Source organism: Sinocyclocheilus rhinocerous, unplaced genomic scaffold, assembly GCF_001515625.1.
Source record: "Sinocyclocheilus rhinocerous isolate Xijiao unplaced genomic scaffold, SAMN03320098_v1.1 scaffold1386, whole genome shotgun sequence".
NCBI classification, from domain to species: Eukaryota; Metazoa; Chordata; class Actinopteri; order Cypriniformes; family Cyprinidae; genus Sinocyclocheilus; species Sinocyclocheilus rhinocerous.
In genome coordinates, this window is record NW_015660628.1 from 1336904 (window position 1) to 1359865 (window position 22962).

The 22962-nt window shown below is 35.2% G+C and overlaps 3 protein-coding genes and 1 pseudogene across 3 annotated transcripts; 1 reads left to right on the forward strand and 3 right to left on the reverse strand.

Moving 5' to 3' along the window:
• Window positions 1–178: 178 nt before the first annotated feature.
• On the forward strand, window positions 179–4844 carry slc29a4b (asolute carrier family 29 member 4b). Its single transcript, XM_016534590.1, has 9 exons — window positions 179–292; window positions 1135–1260; window positions 1913–2044; window positions 2160–2273; window positions 2408–2536; window positions 2623–2697; window positions 4178–4365; window positions 4449–4689; window positions 4783–4844. The coding sequence occupies exons 2-9, from the start codon at window positions 1137–1139 to the stop codon at window positions 4842–4844; spliced, it is 1065 nt and encodes a 354-aa protein (XP_016390076.1). The 5' UTR covers window positions 179–292; window positions 1135–1136.
• A 2157-nt stretch (window positions 4845–7001) lies between these two features.
• LOC107725353 (endonuclease domain-containing 1 protein-like) lies at window positions 7002–8085 on the reverse strand. Its single transcript, XM_016534591.1, has 2 exons — window positions 7810–8085; window positions 7002–7286 (listed from the first exon to the last, which is right to left on the reverse strand). The coding sequence occupies exons 1-2, from the start codon at window positions 8083–8085 to the stop codon at window positions 7002–7004; spliced, it is 561 nt and encodes a 186-aa protein (XP_016390077.1).
• Window positions 8086–10546: 2461 nt separating this feature from the next.
• LOC107725354 (endonuclease domain-containing 1 protein-like) lies at window positions 10547–16176 on the reverse strand (annotated as a pseudogene).
• Window positions 16177–18697: 2521 nt separating this feature from the next.
• LOC107725355 (endonuclease domain-containing 1 protein-like) lies at window positions 18698–21139 on the reverse strand. Its single transcript, XM_016534592.1, has 2 exons — window positions 20861–21139; window positions 18698–19249 (listed from the first exon to the last, which is right to left on the reverse strand). The coding sequence occupies exons 1-2, from the start codon at window positions 21137–21139 to the stop codon at window positions 18698–18700; spliced, it is 831 nt and encodes a 276-aa protein (XP_016390078.1).
• Between the last annotated feature and the right edge of the window lie 1823 nt (window positions 21140–22962).

A 22962-nucleotide genomic window follows, 5' to 3' on the forward strand; every position in this document is an offset into this window, starting at 1 on the left:
AAAAAATTCCTGGGCTATGTGGAAATGTTCAATAATGTTTTGTGGCCAAGATTGTAAGGTATGTGTTAATATAGAAATGAACCCCATGCTTAGAAAGTGTGACAACTAGCCCCGGTAATCAATTGTTAAGCGCGTGATGATTCCGTGACTTGCGCAGGAGGGCGGGGAGCCTCGAGAGGGAATGAAGGAGCAGAAAACGAGCATCCTCAAACAACATCGCTTGAAAACTAGACCCTGGATCGTAATTAAAGATTATTCGCGTGTGAGGAAGTGAATGAGATTGGCACATCAGGTAAGAGACCTGTTATCCATTCACGAGAGCGCGCGACAGCTCTGATTAATGTTCAGTTATTATCATACTGTACGTGTCGATTGCATTTAATTGCGAATATGTATAGCGACATGCCAAATAACCACAAGACAAATGATCCGTCTTTCCAAAAGCAATGTGATATAGTATCTCAATTTTACTTTCCCGCCGTAAAAATTACACTACAGGCTTGACGTTGAGGCTCCATATTTCTAAAAATAGCTGTGGTGGATCTGTCAGGTGACCTCGACGTGTCAATAATGTTAATCTCGCGTTTATCACCTAGACTAACTGACTCAGTGGGTTTCATAACATGCCGTAAAATTAAACCGCGCGTCCAAAGTCAATTGGTAGGAGAGAAACAACACATCCATGCCCAGATGCTTCAAGGAAAACAGGTGTAGGAACAAATATAGAACCACTGCAATGCTTGGTTGCATAAAACAAAAGAACTGAATTTTCCTGCACAGCATAGCCTAGGTCTATAAGCATTGTGGAGATACTGGGGCAAGTTGTCACACTTTTTACTCCAGTTTATATTTCTCTGGTTAGGTGTATTTTTAATGTCAATATTCAAGTGAATTTAGATATCACTACATTATAATGTGCAGCATGAATGAATTATTTAGATATGATAGAGAAAAAACGTTTGTAAGTCCTCTCTATACTAGCATCTATATGCACACATACACACAAATTTATCATGTGATTATTTATGTTTGTTATGATTTGTTATTTTATAAGCATACATGACAATCCCAATGAATTCATCTGTCTCTTGACAGCATGAAATTTCCCATGTGTGAATTCTGTCATTTTTCCAGATATGTACTCCGAGGAGTGGAGCAGGAATCGGCAGGGTAGAGAGAAGTCTGTGATCACGAATTTCAGCTTTAGTCAGCTGCCAGACGAGGAGAAGACGGGTAGGATAAAACCTCACAGTGCTCAGGGTGAGTTACAGATATGTACAACACAACTTATATCAAACAATAACCGGGCCATAAAAAAATTGCACATACGTAATAATGCATTAAATTGCACTTACAAAATGCAGTGAGTGCATATATATTGATGCATATGATGCATGCATGAGGTTATCATTGATATGGATATGGATATGATGCTTGAATTTCCCAAAATTCAATTCAATTCCCGAGGATTTCCAAAATTTTTGTCAGCCGAACCCCTTTGACATCCATTACCATCCAATACTTGAAGTTTCCTCTGAGATTTTAAGTGAATATTTCAATTATTCAACAGCACATACATTCATGGTTCTCCAATGTTGGTTTGTAATATTTATAATAAACAAGAAAAATATTTAATCTTTTTTGGTAATTTTTATTTCAATTGTTTGAATTTTAAAATAATTTATTTTAATTTTATTTTTCGCATTATTAGCTTTTTTTGTCAAGTCACAAACCCCATGCAGTTTCCTTACAAACCCCCTGGGGTTTGCAAATCCTATTTTGGGAAACCCTGCATTAGTGTAAGACACCATTGTGCACAACAAAAAAGAGCTGATTTTTATGTATAGATAACAGGCCTTAGCTGCTCTGTCATTCTGGTTGCTATTCATATAAGCTCATGTCTTATTTTCAGACTCAGAGGAATCCATTCCTGATGATCGCTACCATGGCATCTACTTTGCCATGCTGTTGGCTGGTGTCGGCTTTCTGCTGCCATACAATAGTTTCATCACCGATGTGGACTACCTCCACCGCAAATTCACAGGTGTGATGCAACCTGTCGCACATCACAGGAAAGACAAAATTTAATTCACAGAGCTGTAGGTGGATAAGCGACAACTATGCATTGCACAGTCAAAATACTTCTCTTCCATTGTCAGGCACCTCTATTGTGTTCGACATGAGTTTGACGTATATTCTGGTGGCTCTCAGTGCTGTCATTGTGAACAACGCACTCGTGGAGAGACTGAGCTTAAACACTCGCATCTGTGTGGGTGAGAACATGCAAAAACCACCTCAAAATATTAATAAAATTCACAAGCTCTTTCGCACCATTTTCTATGTATACGCACACATATTCTTATTATTCAATTGCAAAATTACTAAATATCCTGTGTTGCATGAATAGGATATCTATTTGCATTGGGACCTTTGGTGTTTGTGAGTGTATTTGACGTCTGGTTAGAGCTGTTTGACACTCAGCAGTCCTATGCTCTTACTCTGGCTGCAATTGCCATTGTTGCATTTGGATGCACAGGTGAATATATACAAGCAATCATGCTCTTTCCATCGGCCTACATTGTGCTTTTGTGTTCTGTAAACATTGACTTTTGACCTTTACAGTGCAGCAGTCCAGTTTCTATGGTTACACTGGGATGCTGCCCAAGAGGTACACACAGGGCGTGATGACTGGAGAGAGTGAGCCGAACTTCCATCACCACATGACTGAAATTATAACCATTATATTAGAATAAATGTAATATTTACTTCACATTATTGTACCCCATTCTCATTACCGTATTGCATTTTTTTAGTCATATCGTTATCAATAAAGATTCTCAGTAATTTAGTAATAGTAATTAATATAATAATTCAAGGAATAGTTCACCACAAAATTAAAGTCTGCTAAAAATCTACTTATCCACAGGACATCTAAGATGTAGATCAGTTTATTTCTTCATCAGAACAGATTTGGATAAATTTAGCATTACATCACTTGCTCACCAAAGGATCCTCTGAAGTGAATGGGTGCTGTCAGAATGAGAGAATAAACAGCTCATAAAAACATCACAATAATCCACAAGTATCCACAAAATAAAGTTACAGTTCACACAAAAATGAAAATTTACTGAGAATTTACTCACCCTCAGGCCATCCAAGATGTAGATCAGTTTATTTCTTCATCAGAAAATTTGGAGAAATTTAGCATGACAACACTTTGAACAATGGATCCTTTGCAGTGAATGGGTGCCGTCATAATGAGAGTCCAAACAGCTGATAAAAACATGAAAATAATCCACAAGTAATCCACACCACTCCAGTCCATCAGTTAAAGGCACAATATGTAAGATTTTTTTATTAAATCCAGATTTTGAGACAAAAGATAAAATTGACATTGACTCGTGGCTTTTCCACAAATTAGGATGGAGTGGTGTCAAGCACAGTTGACGAAGCTGATGCAGTTAATCTGGGTAACGGTTCCCATGGAGACGGAATATACAAGCTGCATGTTTGTACAAAACAAATGAATCATTAAGGCATTTTTAACTTCAGACTGACGAGTCCTCTATAATATAGCTTTCTCCCGTGAATAGAATCAGGAGAGAAATATGCACAGATCAAGCACAGTTTACGAGCAAAATCAGTCCAAAACAGTTCTAATCAAATATGTCAGTGGATTTTGATGTGAGAGGACAACAGGGGATGGACTTTTTATTTATTTTATTTATTTAGTCATTTATTAGATGCTTTTATCCAAAGCGACTTACAAATCACAGGAGGAAATGTTATAATGGATTATGGACTAAATAGAGACGACGGTTTAAAGTTAATACACCTCGATAATAGAATTGTTTCTTATAAACATGCAGCTTTTCACTTAACAAGACATTAATTGATGGATTGGTGTTGTGTGGATTACTTGTGTGATGTTTTTATCAGCTGCTTGGACTCTCATTCTGGACGGCACCCATTCACTGCATTGATCCATTGGTGAGCAAGTGATGTAATGCTACATTTCTCTAAATCTGTTCTGATGAAGAAACAAAATCATTTACATCTTGGGTGTCCTGAAGGTAAGCAACTTTTAATTTTTGGTGAACTGTTGCTTTAAGTTCAATTAACATTGGAATTTTAGGACTGAAGTTTTTTGACATAGCATATGATGACTTTCTTATAGAGCTGCTGGGTCAGAGGTGTGCTGTTGCCCGAGTGATCTGGACCTATATGCTCTCAATTTTGGTGACATATTTCATCACTCTGTGTCTGTTCCCTGGTTTGGAGTCAGAGTTACGCAACGATACACTGGGAGAATGGCTGCCTATTCTCACCATGGCTCTGTTCAACATGGCAGACTTTGTGGGCAAGGTGAAATGAAGCTGTTTGATGTCATGTACAAGCATATGATTTAAAAATGGTAAATGTTCAAAGTTCTTTATTTCTCTCTTTAGATATTGGCAGTGTGTCCATATGAGTGGGGTGGTGTGCAGCTGCTGGTGTGTTCGTGTTTGCGCATTGTCTTCCTGCCCCTGTTTGTGATGTGCGTGTCGCCCGTGCAGCGTCCCCTGCTGGCGCACCCAGCCTGGCCCTGCAGCCTGTCCTTGATGCTGGGAATCAGTAACGGTTACCTTGGCTCTGTACCAATGATACAGGCGGCCGGCAAGGTGCCACTTCAGCAGCGAGAAGTAGCAGGTGAGTATGGCTGATGCATGAGTAATTATGACAAAACATTTGTCACTTGTTGTCTTCCTGCCCCTGTTTGTGATGTGCGTGTCGCCCGTGCAGCGTCCCCTGCTGGCGCACCCAGCCTGGCCCTGCGGCCTGTCCTTGATGCTGGGAATCAGTAACGGTTACCTTGGCTCTGTACCAATGATACAGGCGGCCGGCAAGGTGCCACTTCAGCAGCGAGAAGTAGCAGGTGAGTATGGCTGATGCATGAGTAATTATGACAAAACATTTGTCACTCGGGATTTAGGGCTGTAAGTGTTATCACGTATGCTTTGAGAAAATATGTGAATGCAATTGTTGAATTACTGTAGTAAAGATTTGAGTTTGAGTTTCAAAACATCAAATTTACCACTCTGAAATTAGTTAGAGATGATCACTGAAATGTTCTAAATAGAAATATACCATTTCGTTTGATGCATTATTCAGCTTATCAAAGTTTAAGCCACCTGTCTTCAGACCAGAAATAAATACCTAATATTTCCTAAAGGTCTTTTCATATTTCACCTGTTATGAGTTCATCAGTTGCTCTGGCGAGCTTTGTAGCTTTTTGTTTTTTAATCATTTTCAGTAATTGTGCTTATATTTTCTGTCATAATCACCACAAAATCAACACTGTTTCAAATGTAAATCAGCTGTTTGGGGTTTTACATATTTCTTTTTTTAAATCCCTCATCACCAAAAAAACTAAATGACTACTACATTTAATGCAATATAAAGCATGTACTTGACACATTTTTCTGTCACTTGGTTGCACAGAACGTATGCTAATACAATACATAATATAGTAAATGTTTTTAAACAGACTAAAGCTATACTGAATAGGTTTTTAGAAATGTTGACTACTAAAGTTGAATTACTGTAGTAAAGATTTGAGTTTGAGTTTCAAAACATCAAATTTACCACTCTGAAATTAGTTAGAGATGATCACTGAAATGTTCTAAATAGAAATACACCATTTCGTTTGATGCATTATTCAGCTTATCAAAATTTAAGCCACCTGTCTTCAGACCACAAATAAATACCTAATATTTCCTAAAGGTCTTTTCACATTTCACCTGTTATGAGTTCATCAGTTGCTCTGGTGAGCTTTGTAGCTTTTGGTTTTTTAATAATTTTCAGTTTAAGGTATGCTTTATAGTTCTACTTTATGACTGGTCGATATAGTCGTGTTGGTGTCTTGTTTCAAATTATGACCCTCCACTTTCACCTTAAACCAAGCTTAGGTAACAAATAGTTTCATTATTCGCAAAACATCTTATTCTGGCCAAAAGATATTGTTTGACTGACATGTTAAATTGACTATACTGTTGACTACTGGACGAGTTGTGGAGTCCTTTCCCTCTCATCATGTCATTTACTGTTGTTTTTACACTGTTTTTATCAATAAAAAAAGTGAAAAGGCTAGAAAAAGATTGGAGGTTGTCATTTTGAGAATGCCTATGCTTGTAGGTTTTGTTGAAGTTTGCAGGTTGTTTAGCAATTGCAGCTATGTCCATGACCAGTTCAGAGTCAAGACAAATTCAATCCAGTAAATAAAATCCAAAATCAATCATAATGAAATCTTTACTCATTTGCTCTAATAAACTAAACTCAAAATTATCTTTTTCTGAAATTTTTGTTGTTTGTTTTTCTCCATTGATGTTGGTTAAAATATAGAGCCCCTGCAATCATCACAGACAGCTTGGTACAATTGATATGATTCTCTGTAAAACAAAACAACAACAAAAAAAGCGAAGGAATTTCCCTTATTTATTTAGTTGCACTTCGTTGCATTATGTTTTAGGGTTAATGGAAACGTCTATAACGATGATGTCCTTACCTTTTATTTTTACAGTGCTGTCTGATACCGTCAGTCAGATACCATATAAGTTAACAAAATCTGTAATCAAGTGCAAATGCACATGTACTTTTTCTACAAGCATTCAGTACAAGTTTTGCAGTATTAATGATTTTTATTAGCGGTTAATAGTTTTACAGTTGAGACATTATAATGATAAAAGTTACAATCAAATAATTTTCATTATAATTTTACAGATAATTGTCATTCTGATCAAGAAATGCGACATATCATTCAATATAGATTCCCTAAAAATGAATGCAAACTTAAGATTTGTTGAAACAACTTAAAAATGAAACTATATTATAATATTATATTATAGTGATTATAGTAAAATGTCTCAAAAATGTTTGCAAAGTTTAGTCGCTCGGTGAGGCTTTATTTTTATGTAACCCCTGTCTGCTTTTGTTATTATTATTGAAACAACTGAAATGTTCTTCTATAAAGGTTTTCCAATACATCCCCATTCCAGATATTGTGCCATCGATTTTTCTACATCCCACCATAAAACACGGTTAAAATAATCAGCTTGTGGAGCAGCATTGGTGAGAGTGAAGGTGGCATAAGCACAGCTCTGTGAGTTTGCCAGGTAGACTGGTGCCAGATGACCTTTGTGGTATCCAGAGCGGTAATAGTCTCTATTAAGAGCTTGACGGTCTCCACGTACTTGTATATCCACAGACCCCTCAGATGCCATGTTTGGTCTTCCATTATTATCATCAATCTGCAATATTATATCAAGAGAAAGATATGTTTGAGAATGCTAGAAATAAGAAAAGGAAAAAGCAAAAAACAAAAGTACATTCCAGTTCATAGGCAGCATTCATCCTTCAGCTTTTCTTGCTACACAACACACTTGTGTTAACACAAACATGCTACACCAGCAAACTCTTTTACTTTGGAATCATTCATCTACGTTATTTAATTCTCTGTTTACTAAATGAAGTGCTTATGTGTATGGTTTTCTACATTAAGCCATGTCTTTTTCTTCAAGCCTTAAATGTCGATTTGACTTACAGCACTTCACTCAAGAAATTCACTGCAATACAGACACTTCTTGATGTTATTACTAAAGCTCTACTCTAGTATTGTCATGGTATTATTAGGATGGATTGTGTTTCAGTAATGGATGGTAAGATTTCACTATGTACTATACATTTTGTATTGGTGTAAACTAGAGTGTAAACAGAATTAATTTAGATAATAATATAATAATGTTTATTATTAAATAATAATGTTTCACTTACTTGAGGTTCAATGTACCAACTAGCTCGTCTTTTACAGTGCATTATCCCTTCAAACTTGTAGGCTGAGTACACAGGGATCTTGTTCTCGGTGTCATAAAATGTGGCATAATAATCAACATCCTTTCGCATTTGGCAGATCTGTCTGTACTGTAGTCCAGGAAATCTTGTAGGTGATCTTCCATTTGCAAAAAATTGGCCACAGCCACTCTCAAAATCCCGCACAATTCTGGCTGAACCACCGGAGAGAAGCGACAGCATCAGCACATGAAGAAGCATGGATTATGCATAAGCAAGGTAATGGGCTAGATGTGTCTTTTCACTAATTATTTCTCAGGGAAGAGTAGGCCTGTGTATGTATTTACTTATTCATAAATAATTATTGCCCACAAAATAATAACTTTACACTGTTATTGCCCAGAAAGAAAAAAAAAACTTTAATTCAACACGCACTGAAGTTTTGTTGTTGTTGTTGTTTGTTTTTGTGTTAACTTACTCAACTGTTATTAGAAAAATTTGATTGGTCTGAAGGACAGAAGTAGGTATTACAACTACATTCGTGTAAATGGACCTTTAACGCAAAACCTTATGTTGAGAGATATAGCCCTTGTGACAATATCCCCATGTGATCTCACAGTAAAGCATTTGACAAATTAGGCAAATATCAGTTGCTGGACTAAAATAATAGTAAAAATGAAGATCACATAACACAGGGCTAACAAAACAATACAGAAGTCAATAAAAAAGCAAACTTTAAAAAGTGCTATCCATAACAAGTGAAATTAAAGAAGCATCTACCCTAGTAAAAAATTAATAGATTTAAAATGCATTTATTTTATACTAAGTAGTTCAAGTCTATTAACATATTTACTGACATATCGCTTGAGACTTACTGATAAAACAAGTTGTAATTAAACTTCATTTGGAGTACTACTTGTGCACAATGCACATTTCTTAATATTAAGTCTAAAATATGTTTTAATGTCACTATTGATGAGGATTGTGTGATCTTTAAATAATATTGGTCTTTAAATGCAAAATATTTAAAGGGTACCTAAAGTATACTTGCAATCGTTCCACTTTAGCACAATCAAATATGCTTCAGTATATCTTTAGTTGGACTTCAGCACTACTTCCACACCATTAAAGTGCATTTAATACTAAATTAGTTGTTCCAATTTAGCAGACTTTAAATATACCAGTTTAGTATACTAAAAGTACAATTGCAGGGTAGCCTATTTTTTATTAAGTACATTATATGTAAATGTATTTGTAGTATACTTAGCACGAAATAAATGTTTTTTTTAAATATATTTTAGTATATTTATTTTTCACTAAGGTAGTCAAGAACTAACTGTCTGTTACTCACCACTTTAATAGTTTGTGTTGTTCTTCAAAAGAAGCTTGTTTTCACCAGTCCATCTCAATTTCCTTCTTTACTGACATTTATATACCCTCTTCATTTAGTGAAATGTGCATTCTCAACACTTTTCTTGTTAGTAGTTCAACTAAAATGTGTGGGGATGTAAAACCATTCAGCTTCCTTCTTCATGCTTCTCTTTTCCTAGAAGTTCAGTGTATAGTAATTGTGCGTTAGCTTAATTAAAAATAGATGCTCATACAGTTCTGCTTACACACCCGTTTCAGAATATGCAAGATGTCAATAATTTTAACACATTTTTATTTGATTTTGTACTGTCCTGAATAAGCTTATTCACATAACAGATGTTTACATTTAGTCCTCAGCTCTTAATGCATTGTATTTCCTTCAGGAGCATTACAATGACGGGATGCACCCTTTGTAATAGTTATGTGTGAGCCTCTCAATTGTTCTAAAGTTTTGTAAATGAAACCAAAAGAAATGTGCAAGAGCAATAAATGTGCAGGATCCTGGAGGATTTTTCCACTGAAGAACAGTGGACAGGTTACCTGCTCAGGACAAACAAGAGACTCGTGAACAACTATCTAAACAAACAAAAACAGTTGTTGATCATCCAAGTAACAAAACAGTATTAAAACTCAAGGGTATGTTTGAACTTGTTCATTTGTGTTAATTCAGTTATTATTTTTTTCTTGTGCACTAAATGTAAACTTTTGATATGTGAAACAGCATATTCAGGACAGTACTAAATGAAAAAAATAACATGCAATTTTTATTTTAATTCTTATTTTGTTAAAATGTGTAGCATCTTGCATATTCTGCAAGGGGTATGTAAACTTATGAGGAAAAAATGTACAGGCTACTGAATCACTCTATGATTCAATATTGTTTAAACATACAAAATTAGTGTCCTTCAAGACCCGTGCATTCATGAATGATCGTTTTATGCTATAACCAGCAATAATTGCTGGTTTTAAAGCTCACACCATGCAGAACATTACATACCATTCATTTTCAATTAAACTGTTTCCCATTAATTATCTAGACTCTGGCAACCTGGGTCACAGTAAATACTGTAAACTCCATCTCTGCATGAGCCGTTGCATTTCAGGAACACAATTTCTGGTTATGCTTTATTTTCAAATTCGTATAATTGGCAACATTTTTGTGGACAGATGATTACAGCATTTCACTGGTTTTGTACATTTTACTATTTGTATTCTGACAGCCAAATTAAAATATTTAACAGACATATAAAATAATGTTAGCTGGTTAAAGGTCATTTTAAATTAATGTTTCTGTTCATTATTTTATTTTATTTTCATTAATGTTGGTTTTCTTTCCATTTTTTGTTTTTGGTTAAGAGCCCTGCTTCCAAAAAAAACAAAACAGAGAGGATACTTCCAGATTTTACAGAGAAGGATACTTTATTTACTTTTTCTTTGGAAAACCACTTAGACTTCATTTTAATGAATTCTTGACATACTGTGTATTCTTTACTCTAAATATGCATCAAAACACCAATATTAAAATTCCATCAAAAATCAATCTTTATTTATATATGTAGTTTAATATATGATATAAGTCATTTATACATATTTTTATTGTTTCAATTATTAATTACATTTAAACATCTATGAATTAGAGGAATTTGACAAATGGGTATAAAGTTGGGAGTTCTTTAACTGATAACCAGTGTTGGGGAGTAACTAGTTACATGTAACGGAATTACGTAATTTAATTACAAAATAAAAGTAATTGTAATCAGTTACAGTTACTGAGAAAAAATGTGTAATTAAATTACAGTTACTTATTAAAATGTTAAGGATTACAAAGGGGGTTACATCTGCTTTTTTCACACACACTCTCACATACAGATTTGCTTGATAATTGAGACTGTTTGGGATTTTGGGGGATTATAAAAAAAAAAAAGGAGTGAACGGATTTTTATCATTGTAGGGTGGTCGTGTCCACACACTGCTAAGATACATTTATATGCAAACACAATGTAAAAGTGAATTTTGCATCCAATGTCCCCTTTAAGCCACGAACACTGTTTTTGAAAACTTTGGTAAAGTTTCTCTTTCAGACAATTGCTCAATAGAGCTTTGTTTTGAAAGAGGTTTTTTTTCATTGTTTTGTGATTTTCTTTGTTTCTTTGCTGGGTGTTCTGTAGGGCTAAACAACTCAAATGATTCGACTTTATAAAGATTTGCCAACTCGGTCTCTAAATCCTTCACAGTCTTTTCTTTGGGAGGAATGTTCTTATTCTCTCCAATAAATGCTTTTGAGATCTGACATTTGTTATTGTTGTCCAAGCAGCAGAATGCAGTCCAGAAATGACTAGACACATTCACTCTGCCATTTATTTTACTTGCACCTGGTACCACCCCTGTCACAATGTAAGCAGTATAACGTTTTGGTAGACATTGCTCAGACAGTTCTTTTGCAATGTTTCCTTCTAGTTTCCTCCATGGCTGTTGGTTAAAAGTGGGGTTTGGTGGAGCAGCATTAGTGAGAGTGAAGGTGGCATCAGCACAGCTTTGTGAGTTTGCCTGGTAGACCGGCGCCAGATGACCTCTGTCATAGCCAGACTTCATATAGTCTTCATTGAGAGCTTGACTTTTTCCAACTCCTTGTATTTTCACATCTTCCTTGAATTGCATGTTTGGTGATGCATTATCATCAAGCTGCAATAGTGAATCAGTTAAAAACCACGAGCTTCGAGAACAGTTCACAGGGAAACTAAATCATACGAGTAAGCATGGTAAGATATTCACAAACACTTTTAGACCAAATTACACACATTACAAACTCACCCATAAGGTGCATTCTGCTATTTAGCTTTGTAAAGTATGTGAAGAAAAGTTTTAATTAATCATAACTAACATTTCTTTTTCTTGCAGGATTAACGTGTGCTTTTGTTTTGAGCACTAAATGGCCCAACACTTGAGCCAAAGTTAGTGTGTTGCAATAAAGGATGCATATGGACAAGGCTCCTAGATGTCTGTCTGGAGGGGACAATGAAGAGAATAATGCAAAAATGTAAGAAACATGATACAAAACACCTTCCGTTTAGTAAGTAAACGTTTACTATTAGATACTCAATAGGTAATAGGTAGTACTACATTAATGCTGAACTTAATGCTATTAAGTACACTCTTAAGAAAAATGGTTCTAAACAGTACTAGAAAAGGGTTCTTCAGCTTGTAACAATAGCAGAACCCTTTTTAGTGCTAAATAGAACCCTAAAGATGCTAAAAATAACCTTTTTAATGAAAGTTTATTTTCATTAATATTAGTATATTAGTGTGTTTATATCATTAATATTAGTTTTATTAATATTATTTGAATACATTTTTTATTACTCTTGCTTATTACCCCTCTATCTGCCTGGTCTTACAACAACAACAACAACAACATGTTGTCAATTACCGTAGGTATTTTTTATTTTATTTAATGACATGTGAAATTGTAGCAAAAATGACAGTGATCTAACAACCGTTATTAGCAGAATACATTAATAAATGACAACTGACACTGAGCATAAATAGATACTTAAAGAAGTAAAACAAAAATAGAAACAGAAAATAGTGTAATGAAGACCAAGTTCCAGTGAAAATACTGTATTTTCACAATCCTCTATGATGCCTGACTATGTTTATGAAGGCCAAAAGTAGTATGTGAGCACTTCACAATGTTATGTTTATGCATAAACCCAAGTAATAAATAAAAAATAAATAAATCTAACAATATGGACCATAAATTCAATGTCTCTGTTACTTACTTACAGAGAGAAGTATCCTCAGCTTAACAGAGCCGCTCACTTACATATGACCAAGAAGAGAAAAGAACATGTTTATTTGGAAACCAGTTACAATTTTAAAGTTAAATTTGTATTTAAATTAAAGAATGGAATAATTTACCTGTTGAGTGTGTGTTGACAGTCTGTAGTTGGATCACTGAACTCTGGAAGCAAGATTAACTAAGCCGTAAGTAATAGCAATTTTATGACAAAGGTAGTTCCTTATTAGGTATTCGACTGAACACCCGACTTCCCTGACCCGTCTGATGACCTGAAGAAGCAGGGCAATTGGGGGGGAAGGCCATACCCTCTTACTTCAGCGCCGTCAACAGAGGTGAGGGCGGCATAATTATAAAAGTGGACACGCGTGGAGTGGGGGCGCGCCACATCTTGGTGATTTCATCATGAACTTCTGGGAAAAAATGGCACCGGTCTCTAGCGGGAGATTTGTTGACTACAGCCCAGCAGGCATCATTCGTCTAAATGGCAACGGGCAGGCTCTTCCAGAGCTGACCATTCTAAGCAGAGACTCATGCTCTCGCAGTGAGAGCAGTTGCCCCAGTCAGCGCAGCCTCAGCATTGGTGTGGCCCAGACACATCCAAATCTGAAGCTGTCAGTGATAATAATCAGTGTTGTGCCCAATTCTGACTCCCCGCCAGATTATATCCCCTCTTGTTTTGATAGGTTTAGGAGTAGTGTGGGAGGGGGTCAGAAGCAGATCGAGACTCATGCTCTCGCAGTGAGAGCGGTCTGTCTCAGTGAACGCAGCCTCAGCGTGGGCATGGCCCAGGTAAGCAGCGCACTCGAATCTGTGGTGACCAGTGTAGGGCAAGTTACTCTGAAAATGTAATCAAATTACTGATTACTGATTACTCCTTTTAAAAGTAATCACGTTACCGTTCTGATTACTTTATTTCAAAAGTAATTAGTTACATTACTAGTCACGTTACTTTTTTCTCCATTAAATTTAAGAAATCCCAGCATACACGGCCCCGATAAATATTTGTTATTAAAGCATCAACATTCACAGAACACTGTTATTTTTAACTAAAGCAAGCAGCTGCTGCGTGCATGGTTTGGCATGGCAGAATGCCAGCAAAGAGCGCTGCATTATAATCTCTAAAAGACATCTCAGTTCATCGCAATCTCACAAATCTCTGTTATAACACAATAAATATATGCATAATGAATCTTTCATAATGTATACAATTCGTGTGTTATTATGAGAGGATTCATGAGCACCCAAAGTTAAGCACTGCATTGCTCAACGCTGCAAACACGTGTTATAGCCAAAATAGAAACTCTGCATACGCTTGCACCTGTTAATCGTTTATATTTAATATTAGTTCATGTTGCTTTTGTGCAATAGATGAATAACAATTTATTTGTTTTAGATATTTTATGTTTAGATATGTCTATTTTGCGGGAGTCCCGTGAATAATTTTTTTCTCCCGCATCCCGCACACACACAAGTGGGGTCTCGCAGGAACAGGTCTCTAATCCACTGGCACTGGACTCGACAGTGCGTGTGCTACATCCTTTTTACAATCTCTAGATTATAAAACACTGCGTTCTGTCAGCAATGTAACGCGGCAGTAACGTAGAGACTTCGGCTTGTAACTATACTCTAATTACTATTTTGAAAATTATAACGCGTTAAATTACTCTGTTACTAAAAAAGTAATCAAATTACAGTAACACATTACTAAGTAATGCGTTACTGCCCAACACTGGTGGTGACAGCATTCTCCTCTGATCTGCCTAAAAGATCAACCCGCTCAAAGCAGATTTGCCTTTCATTTACATCTGGAAGAGAATTTCATTTGCACTGCATTTTATCTACACTACATTCTTGCTGCACTTACATCATAGGGTAAAAAATGTGAGAAGGTTGAACCAATGCTTGACAATCTCCTCTCTCAACATCTGGTGGCTGGTGGTCTAATTTCATTAAAAATAAACTTGATTGTCCACCTGAATGTTCTCAAACTTCAATTCTCTGCTAATATGCTTAATATTTTGCTCCTGTATACAATGCAAACTGCTAACATGACACTTATTTTAACTTGATTATGGTTGCTCATTTTTTTATTCAATTAGGCAGACCACACAATACACACAGCCATATGGATTAGAAGAGCATTCACTTATCTTAGATGTTGATTTCGCTGTTCTGAAGCAAGCTGCAACTGCTACATCAAACACTAGTCATATATTTGAATGTTGAGCAGCGAGCTCATTGGCTACTGATACAGGAGAGAACCAATCAGCTGTGCCATGTGATGATGTCATTAGGTCAGATTGAGTTAGAGTAGACCTATCGGACTGCGCCATCTAGAGTTTCATGCCAGAACTCTCTATTTGTCCTAGGAGGACTACAACTTTTGTTTGATGTGTTTGGAGCTACAACTTTTCAGATATTTAAAGTATTGTTTGGTTGTATTAACTATTAAGAAAACATTTGAAAGTTTTGTTCATAGTGTTTTGAGAAAATTATTTGCATGATTTGTAATTTGTATGAAATTAATGAAAACTTACAATCTGTTTAAGCCAATTATAAAATGTTCAGATCATTGTGTAAACTGTTTTGAGAGCAGTAACCTGAGTTTGGAGAAATGTGTCAAATTGATTGAGAAAAACCGTAATACTCTGTTTATCAAATTAACTGCTTATGTGTGTATTTTTCTAAATGAAGTAGTGTCTTTATTTATTTATTTATTTTTAAAGTTTGTCAAGTCTTGTCAATGTGACTTTACAGAAGGAATGAACTGCACTAAGCACTACTCCAGCATTGTTATGGTATGTCACTATATACTATTTCAAGTCTTTTAGCTGAAATAATGATGTAGAGTTTAAAATGTTTAACAGAATTTTAGATGAGGTAATATTTCACTTACTTGAGGATCAATGAACCAACATTTTTCATCCTTTGGTCTTGTGCATTATGACTTCAAAAATATAGACTGTGTACACAGGGATCCTGTTGTCGGTGTCATAAAATGTGGCATAATAAACAACATTATTTCGCGTTTGGCAGATCTGCCTGTATTGTGGTTCAGGAAATCTTGTTGGTGATTTTCCATTTACAAAAAATTGACCACATTCACTCTCCAAATCCCGCACAACTTTGGCTGAACCACCGGAGAGAAGCGACAGCATCAGCACATAAAGAAGCAGCAGCATGATAAGCTGATAGAGTATCAAGTTCTCTGCAAGAACAACAACCACACAATTTTTTTTTTTTTTTACAGCTTATAACATTTGAATAACAAACAAACACTTAGCTCATATATAGCTGTACAAGTCAAAGATCAAGCTATTATCAATTTAGAGAAAAGAATGCCAGAATGTAAGAAACATGATACATAACACCTTCCGTGTAGTAAGTAAACATCTACTATAGATGCTCAACTAATAATAAAGAATAAAATGTAAAAGGCCAAAGTCACATTTAAAAATATTACAGTACATACTGACACCAAAGGCAAGGAAACACTGCTATTGTAGTGAGATGGGTGAGTATTTCTAACCTCCTGCTCTGCCATTCAACATTTTTAAGGAATGATGAGGAACACTTTTAAGGAAATGAGCAGAGGCACACAAACTTGATCAGCCGCATATCTCCCTACGGCTACAATACATATTTAAACAAAGGTCCACTTAACAAGCATGTGTTTGTTTATAAAAACTGAATTGTAACTCTTTAAAGTAATTGATATCTAAAGCTTGTTACTGGATATAGAATGTAGTGGCTCTATAGATCTAAATCCCCCTGACATGCTCTTTTTGCCAAGTGGCAGAACGGCTGAACAGCATCACAGTCGAAAGACTCATTTTGGTTTCACCGCTGGTTTATTTTCTAGTCATGCAAGTATAGGTCCTGTCTGCCTGAATGAGGAAAGACACAATTCTTCAAAGGTGTTTTCCAAGCTTAAGTTTCAGTGACACATCAGGCTAAAAGTTAGTCCAGAAAATGTGCATAAACAACATTCTTGAGCAAAAAGATCAGATGATGCTCCTGACAACTTTCCTACAGCTGCCATATATTGAGCATTATGTTGTTTTTCATCAAGTTATTTGTCTAATCTTTATACTGTATCTGGTCATATATGCCCTTGATGATTCTCATGATGTAATGATATGATTAAATAATGATTTAATAATTCAGCTGATAATTACAATCATTAAGTCAGAAATAATATTAATAAATAAAATGTGAGATACAGTTTTTGCATTCTTTGTTGGATTTGTAGAGCTATCGAACACCTGAAAAGATGAATTATAAAGGTTTGTCAAATCTATCTCTTATCTCATGTTCAGTTTTTTCTTCGGGAGCAATGTTCTCTTTCGTTCTGTTAAATCCTCCTGAGATTTGACAGTTCTTGTTGTCGTCCAAGCAGCAGAATCCTCAACAAATGATAAAGAATGAAATATAAAAGGCCAAAGTATGCTCTATAAATATTACAGTATACCAAAAGGGAAGGATACACTGGTGTTGTAGTGAGATGGGTGAGTATTTCTAACCTCCCACTTTGTCATTCAACATATGAACACTTTTTGTGATTATAATTTTTATTTAGAATAATTGAAGTGAATTACGGAGCAGTACAGAATATCATCAAGGATATAACAACAACAAAAAGTGATACATATGTGCATATACAAACACACATAGGTAAACACGTTCAAACATACACAGAGATATACTTGGATACATAAAAACATAATGAATAGAGTGTTATTTACTGTTGACGAAAAAAGAAAAGAAATAGAAAAGAAATGAGCAAATGAGCAGACCATGGCAGCAAGTTATCAGATAGTTGAACAGATCTATCAGATAGAATATTCTATCTGTTGGTTTCAGTTGAAATTGTGCCTAATTTATTTTTACACATCGTATTTCTTTTTTTTTGTGAAAGGAATGCATAGAAATAAATGCACAGAAGTTTTTAATTATTCCTTCTGTTGTGCCTTATTGTATCTTTCTGGATTTATGAAAAAATTACATTTGGTAGTTTACAAAATTCACCATTGTCAATTAGTGTTTGTGTTGTTGGAAACTTTTGTACTAATCTAATTTTACGATCAAGATTCAGTCTATGTCAAGAGTGTCTTAAAGGTGACATATCATGAAAATCTGACTTTTCCAGGTTTTAAGTGCTATAATCAGGTCCCCGGTGCATCTACCAACCAAGGAAACGTGAAAAAGAATAACCCCGTAACTTTGTTTTGGTAAGCCTTTTTCTGCAAGTGTCTGAGAAAACGAGCGCGCCAGATTTCGCTCCCTTGGTGACGTGGCAAAAGGATCTCATTATAATATTACCGCCCATTAATCTGTAAATTTAAATGTGCACAACATGAGTTTAAATCTTCTTGATGTCTGTCCAATAAAGAGGCAAAAAGGCAAATCTTTTTCAGTCAAAAAAAACAAACAATCTTTGTTCAATATTAGTTTAATAGATGATGCACTTTATTTATACACATTAAAATTGTTTTGATTATTCATTACAGTCAAACATATATAGGAATTATATGAATTGGAGTATTAAAACTTGTGTTTTTAAGGATTTTTTATTCAGTGAATAATTATTAACATATAGTCAGACAGAATAAAAAAAACATTTGATAAAGTTTCTCAAAACAAAGCTTAACTGAGCTATTTTAAGACAACAGCTCAATAAAGCTTAATTTTGATCGAGTATTTTTATTTTTTGGATTTCTTTTTCTTTGCTGGGGGTTCTGTAGAGTTATCAAACAATTTAAAAGATTTGACTTTATAAAGGGTTTCTAACTCTTTTTCTAAATCCTTCACAGTTTCGTTTTTGGGAGTAATGTTCTCATTCACTCCAATAAACCCTCTTGAGATCTGACATTTCTTATTGTTGTCTAAGCAGCAGAATGCAGTCCAGAAATGACTAGGCACTTTCACTCTATCACTTATATTTTTAGTACCTGGTACCACCCCTGTCACAATGTAAACAGTATATAATTTACATTCACTCTGCAGAAATATTGTGATATTTCTTTCTAGTATCCTCCACTGACCTCGATTAAAAGAGGGGTTTTGTGGAGCAGCATTGGTGAGAGTGAAGGTGGCATCCGCACAGCTCTGTGACTGTGCCTGGAAGACTGGTGCCAGATGACCTCTGTCATAGCCAGAGTTCCTGTAGTCTTCATCAAGAGCTTGATGCACTCCAAGTCCTTGTATTTTCTCATTCTCGAATTGCATGTTTGGTGATCCGTTATCATCATCAAGCTGCAATAGTGAAACAATTGAAAACATGAGCTTAAAGACAGTTCATGTTAAAGGAGAAGCAAAATCATGCTAATTATGTGACATCCACTCTATCAGATGAAGTTTAAGGTATGAACTGCAAACACTTTAGACCAAATCTATTGTTGTTTTTCTTTCTAGTTAGACACATTAATCACTACCACCTTTCCATACGGCTCCTTCTGCTATTCAACTTTGTAATTTACCACACATACATGTGTCCCATCTGTTTTAGGTTTTGTTCATGTTTAAGTCCTGTGTAAGTGTAAGTCCTGGAGAGCCGCAGCTCTGCAGAGTTTTGTTTCAACCCTAATCAAACACACCTGAACAAGCTAATCAAGGTCTGAAGGGTTACTAGAAAGCTACAGGCAGGTGAGTTTTAATTAGGGTTGGAGCTGAACTCTGCTGGGCTGCGGCTCTCTAGGGCCGGAGTTCGCCACCGCTGGTCTAGTGTCTATTCTTCTTCTTCTTCTTTGAGCTTATTGGCGGTTCGCATTCTTAAAAGAGCATTAGTGTCTATTCTGTGCTCTTCATGTGATCTTATCATGCGCTTTTTTTGCTTCATGTGCTTTCATTGGTTTGTTGCCTTGTCAGGTGGTTCTCAGTTCTGTCTTGTCATTGGTTCACTTTTCAAGTCTGTTCTAGTCAAGTTCTCATGTTTAAGTCCAGTTCAAGTTCTAGTGCTCATGTTGATGTCAAGTTTTAGTTTTGTTTGTTTAGTGTCTGGTTTACCATTTTTTGTAATAAACGGCACATGGATTATTTCCCTCTTTTACATCCCTTATTTTGAAGAATATGTTTATCCCATTTTGCTAAAGATGATCTTAAGATATTCTGCATGTTAGAATGATGTCAAATCATTTTTTGTGTTTTCTTACACAACTTATTACACAATTTAAGAGAAGACTTAGAGCTGTTTATAGCAAAAGGAGGTTGCACAACATATTACACGATAGGGTGCCAATAAGTGTGGCACAGTATATGAGAGAAAAAAAAGTATAAATATTTTTTTCTATTGCAATTTTGATTTAAAGGTTATATGTGAATATGTTGAGCAAAAGACTAAGAGGATGAGCAGCAAAGACATTTTGCTATGGCCTGTTTTGCTGTTATTTACTGTTGAGGCATCAACCTAAATCAACCTTTTTCAGAATTAACTACACTTTTCAGAGCCATGTTTGCTTTATTCATCCACAGGTGTAGTTCATCACTTTAACATGAACATGTTTCTCTGAAGGTTAACATAGTGAAGTGTCTTAATTCTTTTTGTCTTCAACAGTTTATCTGTTGATATATTATGTGATATCCAACAAAATACTTTTGGTTAAATGGTCTACTTGAAAAAAAAAAAAATATTTGTGATATTTTGCTGTTAAGTAAATGTAAGTTGATTTTTTTTTCTGCTGAGATGTTTTTTTTTATTATTATTAATATTAACAGCTCATTAATAGTAATAGTAGATCTGAGATGACTCCATCCACACCAAAAGATTAAAAAAGATTAAAAAAAAAACATCCTTACAACCACCTAATATAAAATTTAAATAATAAATAATGTGATACCAGAAGTAATTTAGAGTAATATTTCACTTACTTGTGGTTCAATGTACCAGTTGTTTAGTCTTGTGCAGTTCTTGATCTCTTTAAACTTGTAGGCTGAGTATAGGGGAATCCTCTTGTCAGTGTCATAAAATGTGGCATAATAATAAACATAATTTTGCATTTGGCAGATCTGCTTGTACTGTGCCCCAGCAAATCTCGTTGGTGGTTTTTTATTTGCAAAAAATTGACCACATTCACCCTCAAAATCCTGCACTCTAGCCGAACCACTGGAGAGAAGTGACAGCATCAGCACATGAAGAAGCAGCAGCATGATGAAGGGGATGAGATGATAGATTATCAAGTTCTCTGCAGGAACAATAACCATGTGATAATTTTTTAAAACAACTTATAACATTTGAAAAACAAATAAAAAATTACCATTACACATTTATAGCAGTAGAAGTCAAAGATCAAGCTATTATCAATGAAGAGAAGATAATGCAAGAATGTAAGAAACGATACAAAACATCTTCCGTAAGTAAAGTCTACTATTAGATACTCAACAAATAATCAAGAATAAAATGTCAATGGCCAAAGTCAGCTCTACAAATATTACAGTACATACCGACACCAAAGGCAAGGAAACACTGCTGTTGCAGTGAGATGAGCGAGTATTTCTCCTGCTTTGTCAGTCAACATGCAATATGAACCCTTTTAACGAAATGTACTATGAGCAGAAGCACACAAACCTGATCCACCACATATCTCCCTATACGGCTACATTACATTTAAACAAAGGTCCACTTAATAAGCATGTGTTTGCTTATAAAAACTGAAAGATAACAGTCGAAAGACTCAGTGATCATTTTGGTTTCACCGCTGGTTTATTTTCTAGTCATGCAAGTATAGGTCCTGTCTGCTTGAATGAGGAAAGACACAATTCTTCAAAGGTGTTTTCCAAGCTTAGCTTTCAATGACAGGCTAAACGTTTTCTGTTTTTTCCAGATCATGTGCATAAACAACATTCTGGAGCAAAAAGATCAAGATGATGCTCCTGACAAGCTGCCATATATTGAGTGTTGTGTTTTGAGTTATTTGTCTCCTCCTTATACTGTATCTGGTGATATACTCTTGATGGATCTCATGAAGTAAAGGTTAAATTGATTTAATTTTCATTCATGTTTCAGTGAAAATTATTATTATTTTTTTTTCATATTTTGTTTTCATTCCCAGAACCAGTGCAGAACACTGCTTCTCAGTAATTCAAAAAGGAAGAGAAAAAACTGAACAGAGTGGGTATTTTTAATGACTTTTTCTGTGGAAAAAAACTTTGACTTCCTTTTTCCGCACAATCAGACATTGCATATTTTATGAGCATAATTCCACAATCACTGATTTAATGAATTCTTGACATATTCACAAATTATATGATATTTAGTGCTTACTTTAAATACACTAAAACTGTATATCTAAAACATGAAGCCAACATCTTTGATTTTTGGGTGAACTATCCCTTTAATGACAATCGGCAGCATTATTAGACTGCTGTCACTTATACACTATCATGTATCATTTACCATAAATCAAATCTTTGATTCAAAAACAGAAAATGTATTTATGGATGCTTTATTTTTAAGGTTTGGGGTTCATTTGAATACAAAGATGACATTTCAACCTGGTAAAGAGTTTGTTCATGCAGTGCTTGTGTTGGGGACGAATTGTGGTTCCCAACAACTTTCTCCTCATCCCATCATTTACATGTACTTTCTGCAATGTTTCTGTCAATAAAAGTGTAAAAAGAAAAAAGGCAAAACATTTTTTTGAAGAAGTGTTTGTAGGTTTTGTTGAAGCTTTAAGTTCATGTCAGAGACCAGTTCAATTCAACAAAATCAATCAAACATTTACAAGAGTTTAAGTGTTGTACACAATTTCAAAACAAGGAAAACAGGTTTAGTAAGTTAATTAAGTCAGAACAAAGAAATTCAGAATTACAGTAATGCTTTATCAATTTCTTTAAATACATGACAATGTAAATCTCCCAGAAATTCACTAAAATCCATATATGAAACAACAGATACAATTCACTGAAGTATTTCCATGCCACGTAAGCTCTGTTGACACATACTGGTGATTACCCACCCCCCCCCCCCCCCC

Bases quoted from the DNA above. Each gene is read 5' to 3' on its own strand.
- LOC107725353 (XM_016534591.1), bottom strand. From the start codon at position 8,085: ATGCTTCTTCATGTGCTGATGCTGTCGCTTCTCTCCGGTGGTTCAGCC. The intron at 7,287-7,809 runs GTAAGTGAAACA...ATAATATTGCAG, and splicing joins GTTGGTACATTGAACCTCAA to ATTGATGATAATAATGGAAG.
- slc29a4b (XM_016534590.1), top strand. From the start codon at position 1,137: ATGTACTCCGAGGAGTGGAGCAGGAATCGGCAGGGTAGAGAGAAGTCT. The intron at 1,261-1,912 runs GTGAGTTACAGA...TCTTATTTTCAG, and splicing joins AAAACCTCACAGTGCTCAGG to ACTCAGAGGAATCCATTCCT. The intron at 2,274-2,407 runs GTGAGAACATGC...TTGCATGAATAG, and splicing joins AAACACTCGCATCTGTGTGG to GATATCTATTTGCATTGGGA.
- LOC107725355 (XM_016534592.1), bottom strand. From the start codon at position 21,139: ATGCTGCTGCTTCTTCATGTGCTGATGCTGTCACTTCTCTCCAGTGGT. The intron at 19,250-20,860 runs GTAAGTGAAATA...TCACTATTGCAG, and splicing joins ACTGGTACATTGAACCACAA to CTTGATGATGATAACGGATC.